Genomic DNA, 17,245 nt, shown 5'->3' with positions numbered 1-17,245 from the left:
TCAAAACAGATCATTTTGACTTTTTCTCTCACTTTTTTTCTCAGAGTTGCATGTGTCTCACAATTCTGAGGGGAAAACGACAGAATTGTGAGTCTGTAAATTGAATTCATTTTGAGCTCTGCATTCATCGTTCATAGCTGTTGGAATAGCCTTTAAAATTGTCTGGGCAAATGAGGACATAAATTAGGTTAAACTACTGCCTGTCCGCCCATAGAAACATAAATAAATAAATATAAAAATTACCAACTAATTACCAACACACAACTTTAGATGGCCTACACAACGTTGCCACGACGTCGCAGTTCCACCTGCACAATCCGTTATACCCATGCGTAGTAGACTCTTTAGAAAACGCATGTGCGCAAATTTTTGTGCAAAAAATCGTTTTGCCACGATTTACGACACTGCCCGATCTGTTCCACACAATTGTGTGTGGGAGAGAGAGTGTATGTGTGTGTGTGTGAGAGAGAGAGAGAGAGAGAATTTTTGAACTTTTTTTTATTTTGGAAATATTAAACATTTATCTAAGAAAGACTGAGTGAGCAACAGGATCTTGGTCATCTCACCCAATGCTTTTAGTCTTTGTACAACTAAATTGTTAGTTGTGTGTGTGATGCATATCGTGTTGCAATATCTAATGCTCAAGATGTGGTGAAACTATGTGCTATTGTCGTCTACAAAACCCACCCTCCCCAGATCTAATAGGACAGGTAAGACGCCCTCACTCCTTAGTGTAAGTGACTCAAAATTAACAACAGTTTCAGCTTAATTAACAAAAAATGAAATGACGGAAATGTATTTGTTTTATAATGGTTATTGTTCTTTGTTTCTTTATTTTCACAGGAGATAAACAAATTTCAAGTTCAATCAAATTTCAATTTCAATCAATAAAAAAACAAATAAAGAAAATGAATAACAACAAATGTGTCAATTTCAGTTCAATACCATAAACAAACAATAATCAGTATCCCTTTTTAAACACTCTGAAAATGTTTACATATATTCAAGTTAACTCACACTTTCAATTAAAGTTCATTTTTAAGTTCACTTGAATTCAAAATTCACTTAAATTCACTCCAATTCAGCATGAAAAGTTCAAAAATCCAATTCAAAAATCCAGGGCAAAAAAATGGAAAAGTTATTCTCTGTCCATTCCTGAATTCACGAATCAAAAAGTTAAAGAATGTGCACAGAAGAAAGTCTATGAATCCCTTTGCAGGTAAATTCACTATTCACAATTCCAATAATAATAATTGTGCGATTCAACAGTTCAATTCTGTTCACTCACGGAAAGAAAACGATGGTTTGCTTACCAGAGTTCAGAAGAAAATGAAGAAAATAATGTACATCACCACTCTTAGTTCGTGGACGAGGTGTTGAATGGTGTCCAACGGATGGCAGGGTAATGTCTATTCACTCAATAACCCACAGCGATTGTACCCGCGATCCTGACGACAGCAGCTTGATCCAACAAGGCCGCAATGCCAGCTGATGGAAGCGTATTGAGAAGACGAACAACACACAGCCCAATCCGACGACTCAACTAACCTTTTTCCCACGATTCAGTAGCAGCGTTCACTGTTTCAAGTTTGTTTGAACAAATGAAACAAAAACTATTTAAACTCAAAGAAAAGCGAGGGTATTCAATTCCTACAGCGAATCACTTGTTAACTGTTAGTAGGCCTTTTCAGCTTCACGCACACACAGACACGACGGAAAACTTGTTGCGTCATGATCTATAACAAACTCGTTAGCGCAAACAGAGACTTGAAAATAACATCAAGTGTCTGTAATGTGTGTCATGGGTCTTAACTTAACTTTGACACTATAAACTACCCGAAATATCAATTTTTCATCAGTGCGTCACAGCTCATTTCACCGTCTCACCGTTCACTCTTCACTCTTCACTCTTCACTCTTCACTCTTCACTCTTCGCGCGCATGTAATGGCGGCGCCAAGGGCAAAAATCTAAATAAAAGTCTCTATTAAATAAAATTATGTAGATCCCCTACATTCCCCCTGCTAAACCCTGCCATACCATTGGACTTCCATTCAGCAACTCAGTCCCTAAAAAATAAAGAACAGAGAATAGCAGGTAAAAATTCTTCACAGTGTAAAACATCAGTAAAACCACGAAAAGGTTCAAAGTTACTCAACTTGGAAATTTGAGATACATTTACAATAAATGTAACTTCAAGAACACTCAGCTTTGTATAGAATTATTTCAAGACATAGTCAGTCCTATACCTAACAGGTAAAGTACCTCCGTTCTGACGTTGAGAACATCTAGATTCAGGAATACTTTCATTTTCACTTTCAGCATCAGAACCACCTGAATTTACAGACTCAATTACAGACTGACCTACTGAATCATCAGCTGACATATCATTATCATGGTCTCTAACACCCACATCTAGTTCATCCCCATCTTCACTTCTACACCCTATGTTTGTGTTAGTGTTGTCACGATACCAAAATTTTGACTTCGATACGATACCCAACTTCAGTATCACGATACCGATACTATGGCAAAAACCTAAAACAGTAGGGAAAGTAAATAAATAACATATGACAGAACTGTGGCTAGTGGTTTTCCAAAGTAACTAGCCACTCGGCATTTTTATTGGCCACAATTTTGATGTTGGTAAATTACACTTTATGTGATTAAAGTTGACTTTCTTATGCTTAAATTACTTTGAGTCATTTTACTTGATTTAGAAGATTTAAAACACTTTCAAACTTTTATATGCAGACTGACCACCCAAATCAAGACTACATTGTATATCAGCTGGTATGTACAGGTGGGAAAGAGGTGGACAATATGAGCATGAGCTAGTATGAGAACAAGTTATTTGTGTTAGGCTATATAAAAGAACAAAGAAGAAAATTACAAAAACAATAGTAAATTAAAAATAATCTTTTTTTCAGATACACTAGGTTTATTTAACATTTAACAGCTTTTGTTTTTTGATTAACAGTAATGATGGACAGGCCTATTTAATTGGGCTGCTGAATGCATGGACGTAACTGACGCATATTCAGTTATTACCCACCTGTTTACATCCACTTAAGCCATAACCGACTGTATTCACGCGAGATACTCCACACGATGGACATTTAGACATCTGTGTGCACGTGTATTTGACTATTTAGGCGCGAGGAGAACTGATCGGGCGCAACACAGACAGAGCGAGAGAGCGCTTCTGTTGTGTGTCATTCAGCGCAATTCCGCCTATCCCTCCTTCACTAACTGCACGTAAATAACGAATTGTGTGATTGGACTGTAATTTTGTGCTACGACGATCTTCGACGACCATTTGGCTGTAAACTTAAATTATATTCAACCCGCCAAAATGGCTAGTGGGAGTGGCTGTCATCAAGCCCTGCATGTAAGTGTTTTGACAGTGAGAATATTGATTACTGTAAATAATTAGAGCAATGTTATTAAAGCATAAGTTGGTTTAATATAACTGTATATTCCCTTCACATATTTGTTTTTTTTTTAATTAATTTTATTTTAGCAACCAGATATCACTTATTAGACACAATAATACACCTCTTTGCAGATGTCTGCTTGCATGAGTAATATAAATAACACTCATTTAATTTTTGAGAGCATAAACATAACGCTGGCATCACATTCACTAACCTGTCGCTCTTTAAATTCTCTGTACAAATCGGGATGTTTGTCGGCAAGAGGCTTTGCCAAGTTGGATGCTCCCTTCGCTTGAGTTATTTTGTAACACACTTGCACGTTGCACACACACTGCTCCCTGCTGTCGCACATTAGGAAATACAGCTGGCACTCAAAGTACTGGTACTAATAAAATGAAGAACCGTACCGTTTTTAAAAGCAGGGTATCGCAATGCCTTTCTAGTACCGGTATATCGTGCAACACTAGTTTGTGTGTGAGTCAGGTGCAAGTGCACTGACTGCAAGAACATAAGTGCCTTCAGAGTCAGTATGTTCCTGTCCTGTACGTTCTCTTGATTTATTTCTAGATGTGCAAGGTAGTGGTGATGACTCAAAAGTGCAATGCTTGAGTTGATCCCTGTACAACTTTACATGGGCCTCCTTTCTCAGGGCGAATGGTGTACACTGGAATGTCTGCATGGTTCTGTTTCACCACAATGTAAGGTAGGGATTCCCAGTGATCTTGTATCTTCTTTCTTTCCCTATGTGAATGGTTCCGTAACAGAACACGGTCACCAGGTATCATAAGTGCTCCATGTGATCTGCGATCATAGGCTCTTTTTCTTTGTCTTGAAACCTCTTGTGCTGCACGGTTGGCCACTTCAACAGCTGTTTTTAATCTATCGTGATGGTTTTTCACCCAGTCATCAAGATTTTCAACTCCACTTTCCTCCAAGTCTCTCCCGTTAAGGATATCCATCGGCATTCGGGCATCCCTTCCAAACATTAAGTAGAATGGCGAATAGCCAGTTGAATCATGGATTCAGCTATTGTATGTCATGACCAACTCCGGTAGATACTGCTTCCAGTTCTTTTTCTTTTCTGGGGGTAATGTCCTTAGCATGTCATGCATAGTTCTGTTAAATCTTTTGCACTGGGAGTTACCCTGTGGGTGATATGGAGTTGTGCGACTTTTTCCAATTCCATAGACTTTACACAGTTCTTTGATGACATTGGCTTCGAAAACAACGACCTTGATCGGAATGTAGTCGTGCGGGACAGCCGTAGTGGACAAACCAATGCTGTATAAGTGCCTTTGCTGTGGTGTGGGCAGTCTGATTTGTGGTTGGCACTGCCACCATGAAACGAGTGAACATGTCAGTTAAAACAAGGACATTCTCATATCCTCCCACAGATTCCTCCAGGAGAGTATAATCCATGGCAAGGACTTGAAGCGATGCAGACACATTAGTGCACGTCATTGGGGCTCGAATTTTAGGGAAAACATCCTTTGCGTGAGTGCATCTCTTGCATTCATGGATCCAACTTTGAACATTTTTAGTCATTGTTGGCCAGTAACAGCTTCTCCTCATGCTCTCCAGCGTGCTTCTTTCTCCAAAATGACCACAATGATCATGCTGACTCTCAAACACTTTGTAACGCAAAGGTTCTGGAACCACCAGTTGACAAATTTCTTCCCCGTTTCTTGGATCAAGAATAGTTCTGAACAGCACTCCTTTTTTAAGCTCGAGTCGAATGAATTGTCTAGCAAGTTTCTTCAACTACACATCCATGTTTCGCTGTTCGGGTGGATTCAGATTCTTATTTTTCAGTACAGCACGGTAGATAGGTGCTATATTAGAGTTGTTCTTTTGATTCTCTTCTATATCACTCCAGCTATATCCAGGGACTCTCCTAGTCACAGATACCTGGACTGATGTTTGTACTTTCTGCTGCTTTTCAGAGACTGGCCATAAGCATGTGCGCACTTCATCTGAGTTCATCTTAATGAAGTCTTTAGCAGAGTCCTCTTGCTCAGGCTCCTCACTAGATGGAATCCTTGACAATCCATTGACTGGCTTATAGTAGACTTCAAAATCAAACTCTGCCAGCTGAGCAATCCACCACTGCTCAACAGCTCCTAGATTTGCTGTCTCCAAGTAGCGCAAAGGGTTATGATCAGTGACCACAGAAAACTTGGAGTAGATCAATTATTCTTTAAACTTTTCTGTCACTGCCCATTTTAGAGCAAGCAGCTCTAGCTTGAAAGCACTGTAATTTTGATCGTTCTTCTCTGACCCATGAAGACCCCGACTCGCATATGCGATCACACGCTCAGATCCTCCCTGACGTTGACTCAAGACAGCCCCGAGACCATGCAGGCTCCCGTCAGTTGTGGAAAAGGCTGGCTAAAGTCTGGATATGCGAGTACTGGCGGACACATTAAACACTGCTTGAGATTGTCAAGTGCAGTCTGTCCAGTTAAAAGGTTCCAATATTTTCATCTTTCCTCCTTTTCCAACCAAAGCATGAAGTGGTCGGGTTAACTGAGCAAAACCAGGAACAAACCTCCTGTAGTAACTCATGAATCCAAGAACTTGCCTCAACTCCTTCACATTCTTGGGTACAGGCCAGGTTTCCAATGCCCGAGTTTTCTCTCCATCCACCTGTATTCCCTTGAAGTAAATTAGATGACCCAAGAATTTAACTTCAGGTTTCAAAAGGAAGCACTTGCTAGGTTTTAACGTCAATCCATGTTGTCTCAACTGGTTGAACACAACTTCCAGCCTATGACAATGGCTATCAAAATCCTTCGAAAAGACTATGATATCGTCAAGGTAGATGAGCAGAATGTCAAACGTCAGATCACCAAGCACTACTCCTATCAGACATTGAAAAGTTGCAGGAGCGTTGCAAAGTCCGAACGGCATCCTTGTCCATTCAAATAGGCCAAAGGGAGTGGTGACGGCTGTCTTTGCTCGATCTTCCTCACTCATGGCCACTTGGAAATAGCCTGATGTAAGATCAAGCGTGGAGAACAGCTGCGCATTTCCCAAGGCGTCAAGCGACTCCTCGACACGCGGAAGGGGGTAAGCGTCTTTGCAAGTCACTTTATTCAGCCTTCTATAATCGCAACAAAATCTCACACTGCCATCCTTCTTAATCACAATTACAGCTGGAGATGCCCATGGACTGCAGCTTTCTCTGAGAATACCTTGAGACACCAAATCTCCAACATGTCTTTTCACTTCCTGAAATACCTGGGGTGGAATTCTGTGATGTCTCTGCTTAATAGGAGGAGCATCTCCTGTATGGATGTTGTGTGTGACAGATGTTGTATAACCAAAGTCACAGTCATTCTTTGAAAACACATCACTGTGCTTTGTCAATAGATCTGAGTTTTCCACGTTGAGCTTCTATAAGATTTTCAAGATTTGTTTGCACTGCAACAGGTAACTGCTCAATGGTGCTTTCCTCCACTTTCACCTGATGTTGCTGCACAGCCTTGACATGCAAAACTCCTTCCTTCTCCTCAAACTCAACAAGCACTTTTGGAACAACTTCTTGCGGCTTACACAGTGTTGCTATCCTACATCGCGGCATAAGCTTTACAGTTTCTCACTAGAGTTCAACATTCTGAATGGGACTTTAGCAATCAGAACACTTTGGGCAAGCTGACTTCTGATGAGGCCTCAACAAACACTTGGCAGCTCACTTTTGGTGGTATTCTACAGCGACTTTCCAAAAAACGCTCACTGAAAGGGGGGATAGTGATTGCTTGCTTCCCAGCTACTTTCACAAAACCAATCTTGTCTCCACAGCTCAATGCCTCAGTCTGCATCTTAATGTTAGCTAACACTCGTTGAACTTTGGCTTCTCCAACACCTTGGGTATACCTGTCCATCTTCTTCATACCTTCAGTAGCCATGAATAGATCTCTGAGGTCACTCAACACATTCATTCCAACAATGCCAGGTAATCCTTTCAGCTCAGTACCATTGTGATTGCTCTCTTTGATCACAAACACACTTTCCATGCAACGTCTTCCCCATGCACTCAATGTCTGCTTCCAAACATCCTATGGCGGGAATGTCTAAACCATTTGCCGCTGTCAGTCGAACCCAGTTGGCAGACGACAACAGAACTTCTCCAAAGTGATTCTAGAAATGCGACTCTGTCTTACTATTGAGCTGAGAATTGCTGGTATAAGAACTGTTTGCCTCCTGGACAAAGGTTCAGAAGTGACTACTATCACAATCACCAAAAGCACTTTCACAGAGAGCCTTGGAAACATTCCCTGCATCACAGTCTGCAGTGTGGCTTCTGATCACAGATGGACCTGGACACGTTGGTACTGAGGTAACTTGATCAGCTGTTTTTTCCACCTCCACTTTGTATTTCAGATTTTGCACTCCACTTGAATTCTCTCTGTTCTGAGGACGTCGGCTAGTGTGTCCTGGCTTACCACACGTATAGCAGATGTATCTTCCTTCGCTATCTTTTAAAGGTGCACTCTTCGTCTTGCCCTCCTTCTCTTGAGGTTTCACTTTTTATTATTTACCATCTGAAACAGTTCTTCTTGTCTGGCAGCTATCCGCTGAATAGCTCCATGAAGATTCTCCAGTGTGAGAGGGGTTGAACTATCAGTCACAGTGGTAGCGTGAACGAGTACTGCTTCTCAGATTGCTTGGAACTTGCACCTCCTCTTCTTCCGACCAAGTAATAGCTTCCTGCATACGCTGGATAAATGTCAGGTCCCTCTCAGTTTTTACTCTCCTCTTCATTTCACGTCGTAGCGAGTCATCTTTGAGGCCTAACACAAGCTGTTCTTTCAGTACACCAACAGCATCAGGAACTCTGGATGGTTCACGGTTTTGGATAATACTCAGCTTCTCCTGCAAGTCATAAGCATAAGAACGGATGGTTTCTCCAGGCATTTTTCAGTCTGCTGCCAATGGGAAGTTTGTCCCCATAAGTCTGGTCTAAAGCATCAAAGATCTCATCCACTGACCTCTCATTTCCGTTGAGCATAAACTTGACTGTCATCTTAGCCTCATCTTTTAAATACTGTTTAAACTCGATTTTGTCTTCTTCTGGAATTTTCATCACCTTAAAGGCGGACTTCATTGAACTTATCCATTCCTCTTCACTCAACTCACAAGGTCTGGATCTACATCCACTGAATTCTGTGAGTTCACGGTCTCTTGGGATGTAAACAGTAGATGGTGCTCTTTGGGTAGCAGCCTGTTGATCAATAACAGCTTTAGCAAGGGAAAGCGCTTCTCTCTGTTCGGCTCTGGACTGCTCTAACATTCCTGCCTGCTCACCAAAATGTCTTTGCATCTCTGCAAACTGTCTCTTTAAGTCTTCCAATTCAGCCATTGCGTTGAATCCAAGATCAGGAACTTGCACTTAATTAGAACACTCGCTAGTTTATCCTGTTCATGACGCCATTATGCAGCAAAACCCACCCTCCCCAGATCTAACAGGACAGGTAAGACGTCCCCACTCCTTAGTATAAGTGACTCAAAATTAACAAGTTTCAGCTTAGTAAATAAATAAATATATTTGTTAATTAACTGAAATGTATTTTTTCTTAATTGTTATTCTTTGTTTCTTTGTTTTCACAGGAGATAAACAAATTTCAAGTTCAATCGAATTTCAATTTCAATCAATAAAAAAAACAAAGAAAATGAATATCAACAAATGTTTCAATTTCAGTTCAATACCAAACAAACAAGAATCAGTGTCCCTTTTTAAACACTCTGAAAATGTTTACATATATTCAAGTTAACTCACACTTTCAATTAAAGTTCACTTTTAAGTTCACTTGAATAAAAAATTCACTTAAATTCACTCCAATTCAGCATGAAAAGTTCAAAAATCCAATTCAAAAATCCAGGGCAAAAAATGGAAAAGTTATTCTCTGTCCATTCCTGAATTCACGAATCAAAAAGTTCAAGAATGTGCACAGAAGAAAGTCTATGAATCCCTTTGCAGGTAAATTCACTATTCACAATTCCAATAATGATAATTGTGCGATTCAACAGTTCAGTTCTGTTCAGGAAAGAAAACGATGGTTTGCTTACCAGAGTTCAGAAGAAAACGAAGAAAATAATGTACATCACCACTCTTAGTTCGTGGACGAGGTGTTGAATGGTGTCCAACGGATGGCAGGGTAATGTCTCTTCACTCAATAACCCACAGCGATTGTACCCGCGATCCTGATGACAGCAGCTTGATCCAACAAGGCCGCAATCCCCGCTGATGGAAGCGTATTGAGAAGACGAACAACACACAGCCCAATCCGACGACTCAACGAACCTTTTTCCACACGATTCAGTAGCAGCGTTCACTGTTTTTAAGTTCGTTTGAACAAATGAAACAAAAACTGTATTTAAACTCAAAGAAAAGCGAGGGTATTCAATTCCTACAGAGAATCACTTGTTAACTGTTAGTAACGTTAGGCCTTTTCAGCTTCACGCACACACATAGACACCACGGAAAACTTGTTGCGTCATGATCTATAACAAACTCGTTATCGCGAACAGAGACTTGAAAATAACATCATGTGTCTGTAATGTGCGTCACGGGTCTAAACTTAACTTTGACACTATAAACTACCCGAAATATCAACGCATTTTTCATCAGTGCGTCACAGCTCATTTCACCGTCTCACCGTTCACTCTTCACTCTTCGCTTGATGTAATGGTGGCGCCCGTTGCAAAAATCAAAATAAAAGTCTCTATCAAATAAAATTATGTAGATCCCCTACACACAGCAAGTTAAAGGGGTGGTTCAATAGTTTTTTTCTAGGCTTGATTGTGTTTTTGGGCGCAGTTTAACATGTCTTAATGCTTCGTTTTTTTTTAAACGCTGTATTTTCCATATATTTTACCTTTATTCTACACCTCTGTTTCCACTGTCATTCGAACGGCTCATTTGACTTACTGCTTTTATGAAGCCACTCCCTCCGAAATACGCAATGTGCTCAGATTGGTTAGCTGGCCCAGTGTATCCAGAGCCATCGTGATTCGCTGAAGCGTCCGGAAACGCCACGCCCCTAACCATTTGTTACCAGTTACGTGAGCTTTGGTTATATAGACCCCTTAATCGCCTACGTCACTGTGACGTCACCGCTCTAGCTGGAGGCAAAACATATATAAGAACTAATAGCGGGCGCGCTAAAAGTTTGAGGTTTTGACTTTAAAATGTCGTCTTGTTGTGTTTTTGGCTGCCAGAATAGAAGGAATAGGACTTTTGGCTCACAACTAAAGTTTTACTAGATTCCGGCAGACATTCCTTCACAGAAATCAAAAAGATAATTGTGGTTAAAAGCAATACGGCGTACAGACTGGACGGAGACGATCATAAATAATACTCGTGTTTGCAGTGCACACTTCATATCAGGTAAAATAATCGATGCATATGGTGTGTTGGTTTTATCTAGTACAAATCAGCAAGTTTCTGTTTTATAGGTGAAAAGCAAGTTTCTGTTTTATAGGTGAAAATTCGCCAACTTTCAGCGCACTAGCTAGCTTAAATGTTAAACAAACATACAGCGATAGATGTGTGTGCCATCCTTTGAATGGCCTCTTAAAATAATCCACATTGCTAGCCATAATCATAGTTAGCCCAGCATTAGGCTATATTAGACAATAAGCCTTGACAAAATTCCCTGAACCACCCTAAAGTAATTCATATGTTGTCTAAGAAATATACAAAACTTAAGTTAATTTACAAAAATAGCTTGTTTGTTAGTTTGTTAGCTTTCAATATACAGTTTTATCCTGATTAAAGCTTTACTGTAGCCGAATACATGACTGAGTAGTAGCATTTTTGTAAAGGTTACTTTAATTTATAGCATGAACAACTGTTTGTCTATGAACAGAGACGTTTGTTGGAGAAGTATGCACTATAATCAACGTGATCTCATGAGAATACGTGTGTATTTTTACGTGAAGTGTGGTTCTACCACACGTACATTTACTAACGTTTTCATACACACAAAAACGTACAACATTGACGTATTTATAGCACTAAAGCGTACAAATACTTAGTATTAGCAGCTTAAAAAACGTAAAACATCTAACGTAAAGTGTGAATGTATATGAATTACCATGTATTAATATTAAAATCGTGGCTTTAATGATTCAAATATGTTGTGTTCAATTGTCATTAACGTTACATAATGTTAAACGAGACTACACTTTGAAACCTTAAAATGAATAACATTTCTATAATCGTTTTGTAATATTTTGCTGTGCGATTTATTTTTATTTTTTCCTATGCAGTGACTGACAATACAACCATCAGATACACCAAAGCACAACATAAATTAACAAATCACACCCATTTTATTTGTTTGCTGTACTCCATATCTTTAGAATCCATATGTTTGCGAGGAACAGATTCAAATTCAGCCCTTTATCTGTCGATCTTCACCTTCATTCTCAGCAACAGCGACCGTCACAGTCACAGCCCGCGCACGTTATGATTCAAATTTAAAAAATAGCGCCAGTGCGCCTGCGCCACCCTCGAGAAGCGTTACGACATGGTTTACGGCACTGATATCGAACGCTCATTGGTTCTCACCTGCTTCGTCGCAGATTGCGATTTGCAGTGTTTCAGTGGATTGACATTTGAAATGAGTGCGCGCCTTCACGGAGAGAAGACAGATTCATAATTTCACGGATTAATAAATTATATTCTGCTCTGTACCCTATAAAAACTATTACGTTACAGCCAGAGAGGACTGCGACTGGAACTCATCATCATTTTAACTTTTGGTACCACTTTTGACATATTTGCAAAAATAAATGATTGTGATTAACGTTACGCTTGTTTGTCTGTTTTTCATTTATTAACAGTATCCCAGCTAACCAAAATACGTGACTGTTACGTAACTGCAACGTAATTTGGTGACCAAACTTTCGTCGTGGCGACGTAACTAGTTACGTCGTGGCAACCGGAAAAGTGAAAGGTGCCTATACGTCGCCACAACGTAACTTTGTGACGTTGCCAGTTAGTAACTGCGACGTCGTGGCAACGTTGTGTATCAATAGTTGTGTGTTGGTCATCAGTTGGTAATTCTTATATTTATTTATTTTTCTATGGGCGGACATGCAGTAGTTTAACCTAATTTATGTCCTCATTTGCCCAAACTAATGTAAAGGCTATTCCAACAGCTGTGAACGATGAATGCAGACTCGAAATGAATTCAATTCATTTATTTTGAAAAACACACAGAACATGAATAAAACTCCAAATAAAAATAATGAAATACACTCAAACTATAAATAAAAACATATAGCCTACAACGAAACATAAAATAAAAGCATTCAAGACGTTTTGCTCTCAGTATCATTAAAAACATATGCTATGCTAACGTAACATTTTGCTAACATATATTTCAGACGATCAAGGAAATCACAGAGGTAAAAATATTAACAAAAGTACTTAAAGTAGACTGTGGGTAATGTTACTTAACCAATCTGACGCAGTTGTTGAACTTTATTGCTATAAAACTGACGAGAAACACGGAGAAACGTCGACGCTGTCCTCTCCAGCAGCTTGAATGTTTTCCCGGTTGCCATGGCAACTCTAACGGCCACCTGCACTAACGTAAACATAACAATAAAAAAGGTTTTGCGTCTTTCCAAAGTTAACTTTATACATTTTTATAAAAGCCATTTATTCGTTGTCACCTCGGAAAAATAAATTCTTCTCTCAGAAAAATTAACTTTACACTCTTATTAACATACTGTGGGCACGCGCGCACTACATTTGTGGAGGCGCGCGCTGTATGTCACGTCACTATATATAAAAACCAGTCATCCATACTCTGATTTGGTGAAAAGAAAAAAAAAATTTCTTAAGGGGACATTTCAGTCTTGTGTCTGACATTTAATTACACGTTTTATATTGCAAATTCTGGTAATAATAACATATAAAGAATGTGTAAATGATGGTAATGAAATTACGAGCACATGACGTTGCTGCTACGTTGCCAGTAAGTCATGGAATGACCATTATATTACGAATAGAGGACGTATCTGGAACGTCCTTGGTAATCTTGTAACGTTTGGAGAACGTACTGACGACGTTGTGATATGGTAATTTGATGGTAATATTATTACGGGCATACAACGTTGTAGTTACGTTACTAGTAAGTCATGGAATTACCAATATATCACGAATAGAGGACGTATCTGGAACGTTCTTGGTAATCTTATAACGTTAGGAGAACGTACTGACGACGTTGTGAGATGGTAATCTGAAGGTAATGAAATTACTGGCATGCGACGTCGTAGTTACGTTGTCAGTTAGTAAGTCATTACATTACCAAAAAGTACGAATACATTACGTAACTGTTACGTCGTGTGTTAGCTGGGATGTAGTTTTAAGAAATTGTTATGGGTAGGTTTAGGGGTAGGTGTAGGATAAGTGGCTCAAAATATCGTTTTAATGTAATATTTTTACTAAAATTGTCATTTTCCTACACATTTCTGTCCATTATGATTTATTCTTTTAACATTATGTATAAAATGGGTAACTTAGGTTTAGGTTCGGGGTGGGGTGGGGTTTAGGGATATTACATTAATCTAAAAATGTTAAAAAGGGAACATTTATATATATTTTATACATATATTTTTATGACATGAAAGATTCGTAAAATATTTTACGTTTTATTCGCAGTAAAAACGTAAGTATGTTTACGTTTTGGTGCCATAATTACGTCAGTATTTGTACGTTTTAGCACCATTCAAAACGTACAAATATGTACGTTTTGTGTCTTTTAAAGTTACGTATTAATAACTACGTATTAACAATGAGACCAGGCTGCTATAATACAGCTAACTGGCTAGCGAAGCAAAAACGAGTTGCTCTTTGTTTACGTCCTTGATGCAACCAAAAAATAGCAATAGAACTATATGTTTAAAAGACATGTACAAACAATAAAACCTACTTACAGTTTGGAGCTGATAAACAGCAGCTTCTGCTTTTAAAGTGGGAACTGCTTCTTTCAGTAAAAGCCTTTGTGCATTTGTGCAGTAATAGCCATCCAGCATTGAACTCATGTAGATTCTGGAAGCTGTCTTTAGCATCGCATCCAGTGTAGAAAATATCACAGATTATAATGGTTTCTATTATCTTTTGATGCGTCGCGTCGCACCGCTCGCGACAGGTGTAAACAACTCTTCCGCTTTCATTATGCTGCATGATATGGCCTCGCCCACTTTGTTGCGTGTTCCCGGGGGCGTGTTTTGCAGGGTTTATGATGTCAAACCAGTCGTTTTTGTAGGCATTAAACTGACATAACTTTAAAAAAAAATATCTCTGTTTGCATTAAACTCCGTTTGCATTAAACTTCCCCTTTAAGTAAGTTAAGCCTTATACCAGCAATGAATCGCAAAGGAGAGTATGGAGGAAACTGAACATGTATGTTCATGTAACGACTCACACCTCCTTTATTATTTTGGATTGGCAACCACGTAAACACATCGTAATGCATAGCGTAAGCTACATTTAAAGGCATCAAAATAGACCCGCTGTTAAATGTTAAACACAATACAACTAACGTTACACAAATATGCCGCAAGTTGTGCCACCTTGCCGTCAAGTGTTTCATTAGTTTCATTCATCATGCAGGTGGAACGGATCGTGCAGGTGGAATGGATCGTGTACCCACAGGCACCTTTCACTTTTCCAGCCATGACGAAACTTTGGTCACCAGATTACGTTGCAATTACGTAATTTTATTAGCTGGGATGTTGTTTGTACATTAAAAAACTGCAGTGATTCTGGGAAAATTTAATCCTCTGTTGTTTACTGAAATCACTAGTAAATAAAAGGTGATTAAAATCCTGGTGGTTGATCTGTGGTTTCATGATAATGATCATGTATGTTGTTAGTGACTAAATGGCTTCAAACGCATACTGAGTCTTGAGTAAACTCAGATGTCATATAACAAGGAAGTTGAGGATTATTTCAAGACATGATTCAGATTCTTTGCAGCAGTAGACGGACACACATCCCTTGTTGCTGCTCCATTTTAGAAGACTGGTTTCTTTTGATGAACTTGCCATAAAAACAGTGAAAAGTGTTTTGCGGTAAGTGTAAAATTCATACTTTTAATGATTTTTCTAATTTTTCATTTTAATAAACTAGCTCAATCCTGCAGGTTGTAGGTAACCATCACGATGGAAATGCCTAATGCAACAGAAGAATACGAGGAATATGAGTATTACTCGGAGATGAGCACTGATGGGTCTCAATCTCTGATGTGCAGCCCTATCGACACCAACGAATTCGCCAAAAACTTTCTTCCACCCTTCTACTACATCATCTTCATCACCAGCATAATCGGCAACGGAGTCGTTGTCCTTGTCATCTACAAGTTTGAAAAGCTCACCACGGTCACAAATATATTTCTTCTCAACCTGGTGGCCTCCAACATCATTTTTACCCTTACGCTCCCGTTTCAGGCCGTTCACCATTCCGACCAGTGGATCTTTGGAGAAGCTCTTTGCAAGTTGGTGTACAGCGCCCACTATTTCGGCTTCTACAGCTCAATCCTCTTCCTCACCCTCATGACATTCGACCGCTACCTGGCCGTGGTTCATTGTGTGGTCGCCAACAAAAAACGCAGAAGCTGCTACGCCCTGGCATTATCTTCAGCGGCCTGGGGTATTAGCCTTCTGGCGAGCCTCGATTCCTTCATCCACTTCACCGTTAAGGAGTATCCAAAGTATGGACTGATCTGTGAAGACTCGAGCGATTTGAAGTGGAAGGTCTTCAGCCTCTACAAGCAGTTTGTGCTGTTCTTCATCTTCCCGTTGATTGTTTTCGTCTACTGCTACTTCCGGATAACACTAACAGTCTTAGCCACGCGGATGGTAGGGAAACATCGCACTGTAAGGCTAATTTTCATAATAGTCCTGATGTTTTTCGCTTTCTGGGGTCCGCATAATATCATACGCATGATAAATGAGAATCGAGACCCTCTACAGTGCGATGACAGACTTTCGTATGCCGAGTTCATCACTGGTAACATCGGTCACTTGTATTTCTGCATCAACCCTGTTTTTTACACCTTTCTGGGAAGGAAGTTCCAGAATCATGTACGAGGAGTGCTGATGAATCGAGGTTCATGTTTAACCAGCCATATGAGTGTAAGCGGAAGCAGCAGATCATTAGCTTAAGACAGAATAGTAATGTATATGGTGAGTGAAAATAGCTGCATGTTGCTTTTATTCTCCAAAGAAAAAGTGCAATGAACTAGCAAAAGAGTTGATGATGTTGATTGATGTATATGTAATAAATCACTGTGATTTCATTCATATTCTCAGAGATTTGTGTGTTTTGCTTGTTTGTATAATTTGTGTGTTTGCTTTATGAAATACACTGAACTATGAAAGCTTGTTTTTGCCACAGAATAAAAAATAAAGATAATTTTGACTTATTCTCACATCTCATCTTTTGCATCATCTCGTGCATCACATGGTGTTCTAAAAACAGTGCTCAAGTTAAAATAACTTCAACTTTTAAAAACGTGTTCTGTGTGAATGACTCTATCTGGAACATGCTTTGAAGCTCAGCTCAAGGCTTTTAACATAAACATAAATTATAACTACTAAATAATACTACATATTACCATAAAATCTACCTATCCATCAACACTGTGATCCTCACAAATATTTATATGAAGGGTTTATTATCCAAATAAATAAAAAATAAATCATAAAATCTGATTTTGAATTGGTCACCAGTTAAAATTTAGTTTGCACAGATGGCACACATCACATTTATACAGCCTCACACATAAGC

The 17,245-nt window shown here is 39.2% G+C and overlaps 1 protein-coding gene across 1 annotated transcript; it reads left to right on the top strand.

Moving 5' to 3' along the window:
- The first annotated feature begins 15,422 nt into the window (after nt 1–15,422).
- ccr12b.2 (chemokine (C-C motif) receptor 12b, tandem duplicate 2) lies at nt 15,423–16,863 on the top strand. Its single transcript, XM_067378195.1, has 2 exons — nt 15,423–15,528; nt 15,600–16,863. The coding sequence occupies exon 2, from the start codon at nt 15,619–15,621 to the stop codon at nt 16,618–16,620; it is 1,002 nt and encodes a 333-aa protein (XP_067234296.1). The 5' UTR covers nt 15,423–15,528; nt 15,600–15,618; the 3' UTR covers nt 16,621–16,863.
- Nucleotides 16,864–17,245: the final 382 nt, after the last annotated feature.

The sequence above is a fragment of the Chanodichthys erythropterus genome, chromosome 23 (assembly GCF_024489055.1).
Source record: "Chanodichthys erythropterus isolate Z2021 chromosome 23, ASM2448905v1, whole genome shotgun sequence".
Taxonomy (NCBI): domain Eukaryota; kingdom Metazoa; phylum Chordata; class Actinopteri; order Cypriniformes; family Xenocyprididae; genus Chanodichthys; species Chanodichthys erythropterus.
This window is presented reverse-complemented; position numbering and strand designations above follow the sequence as displayed.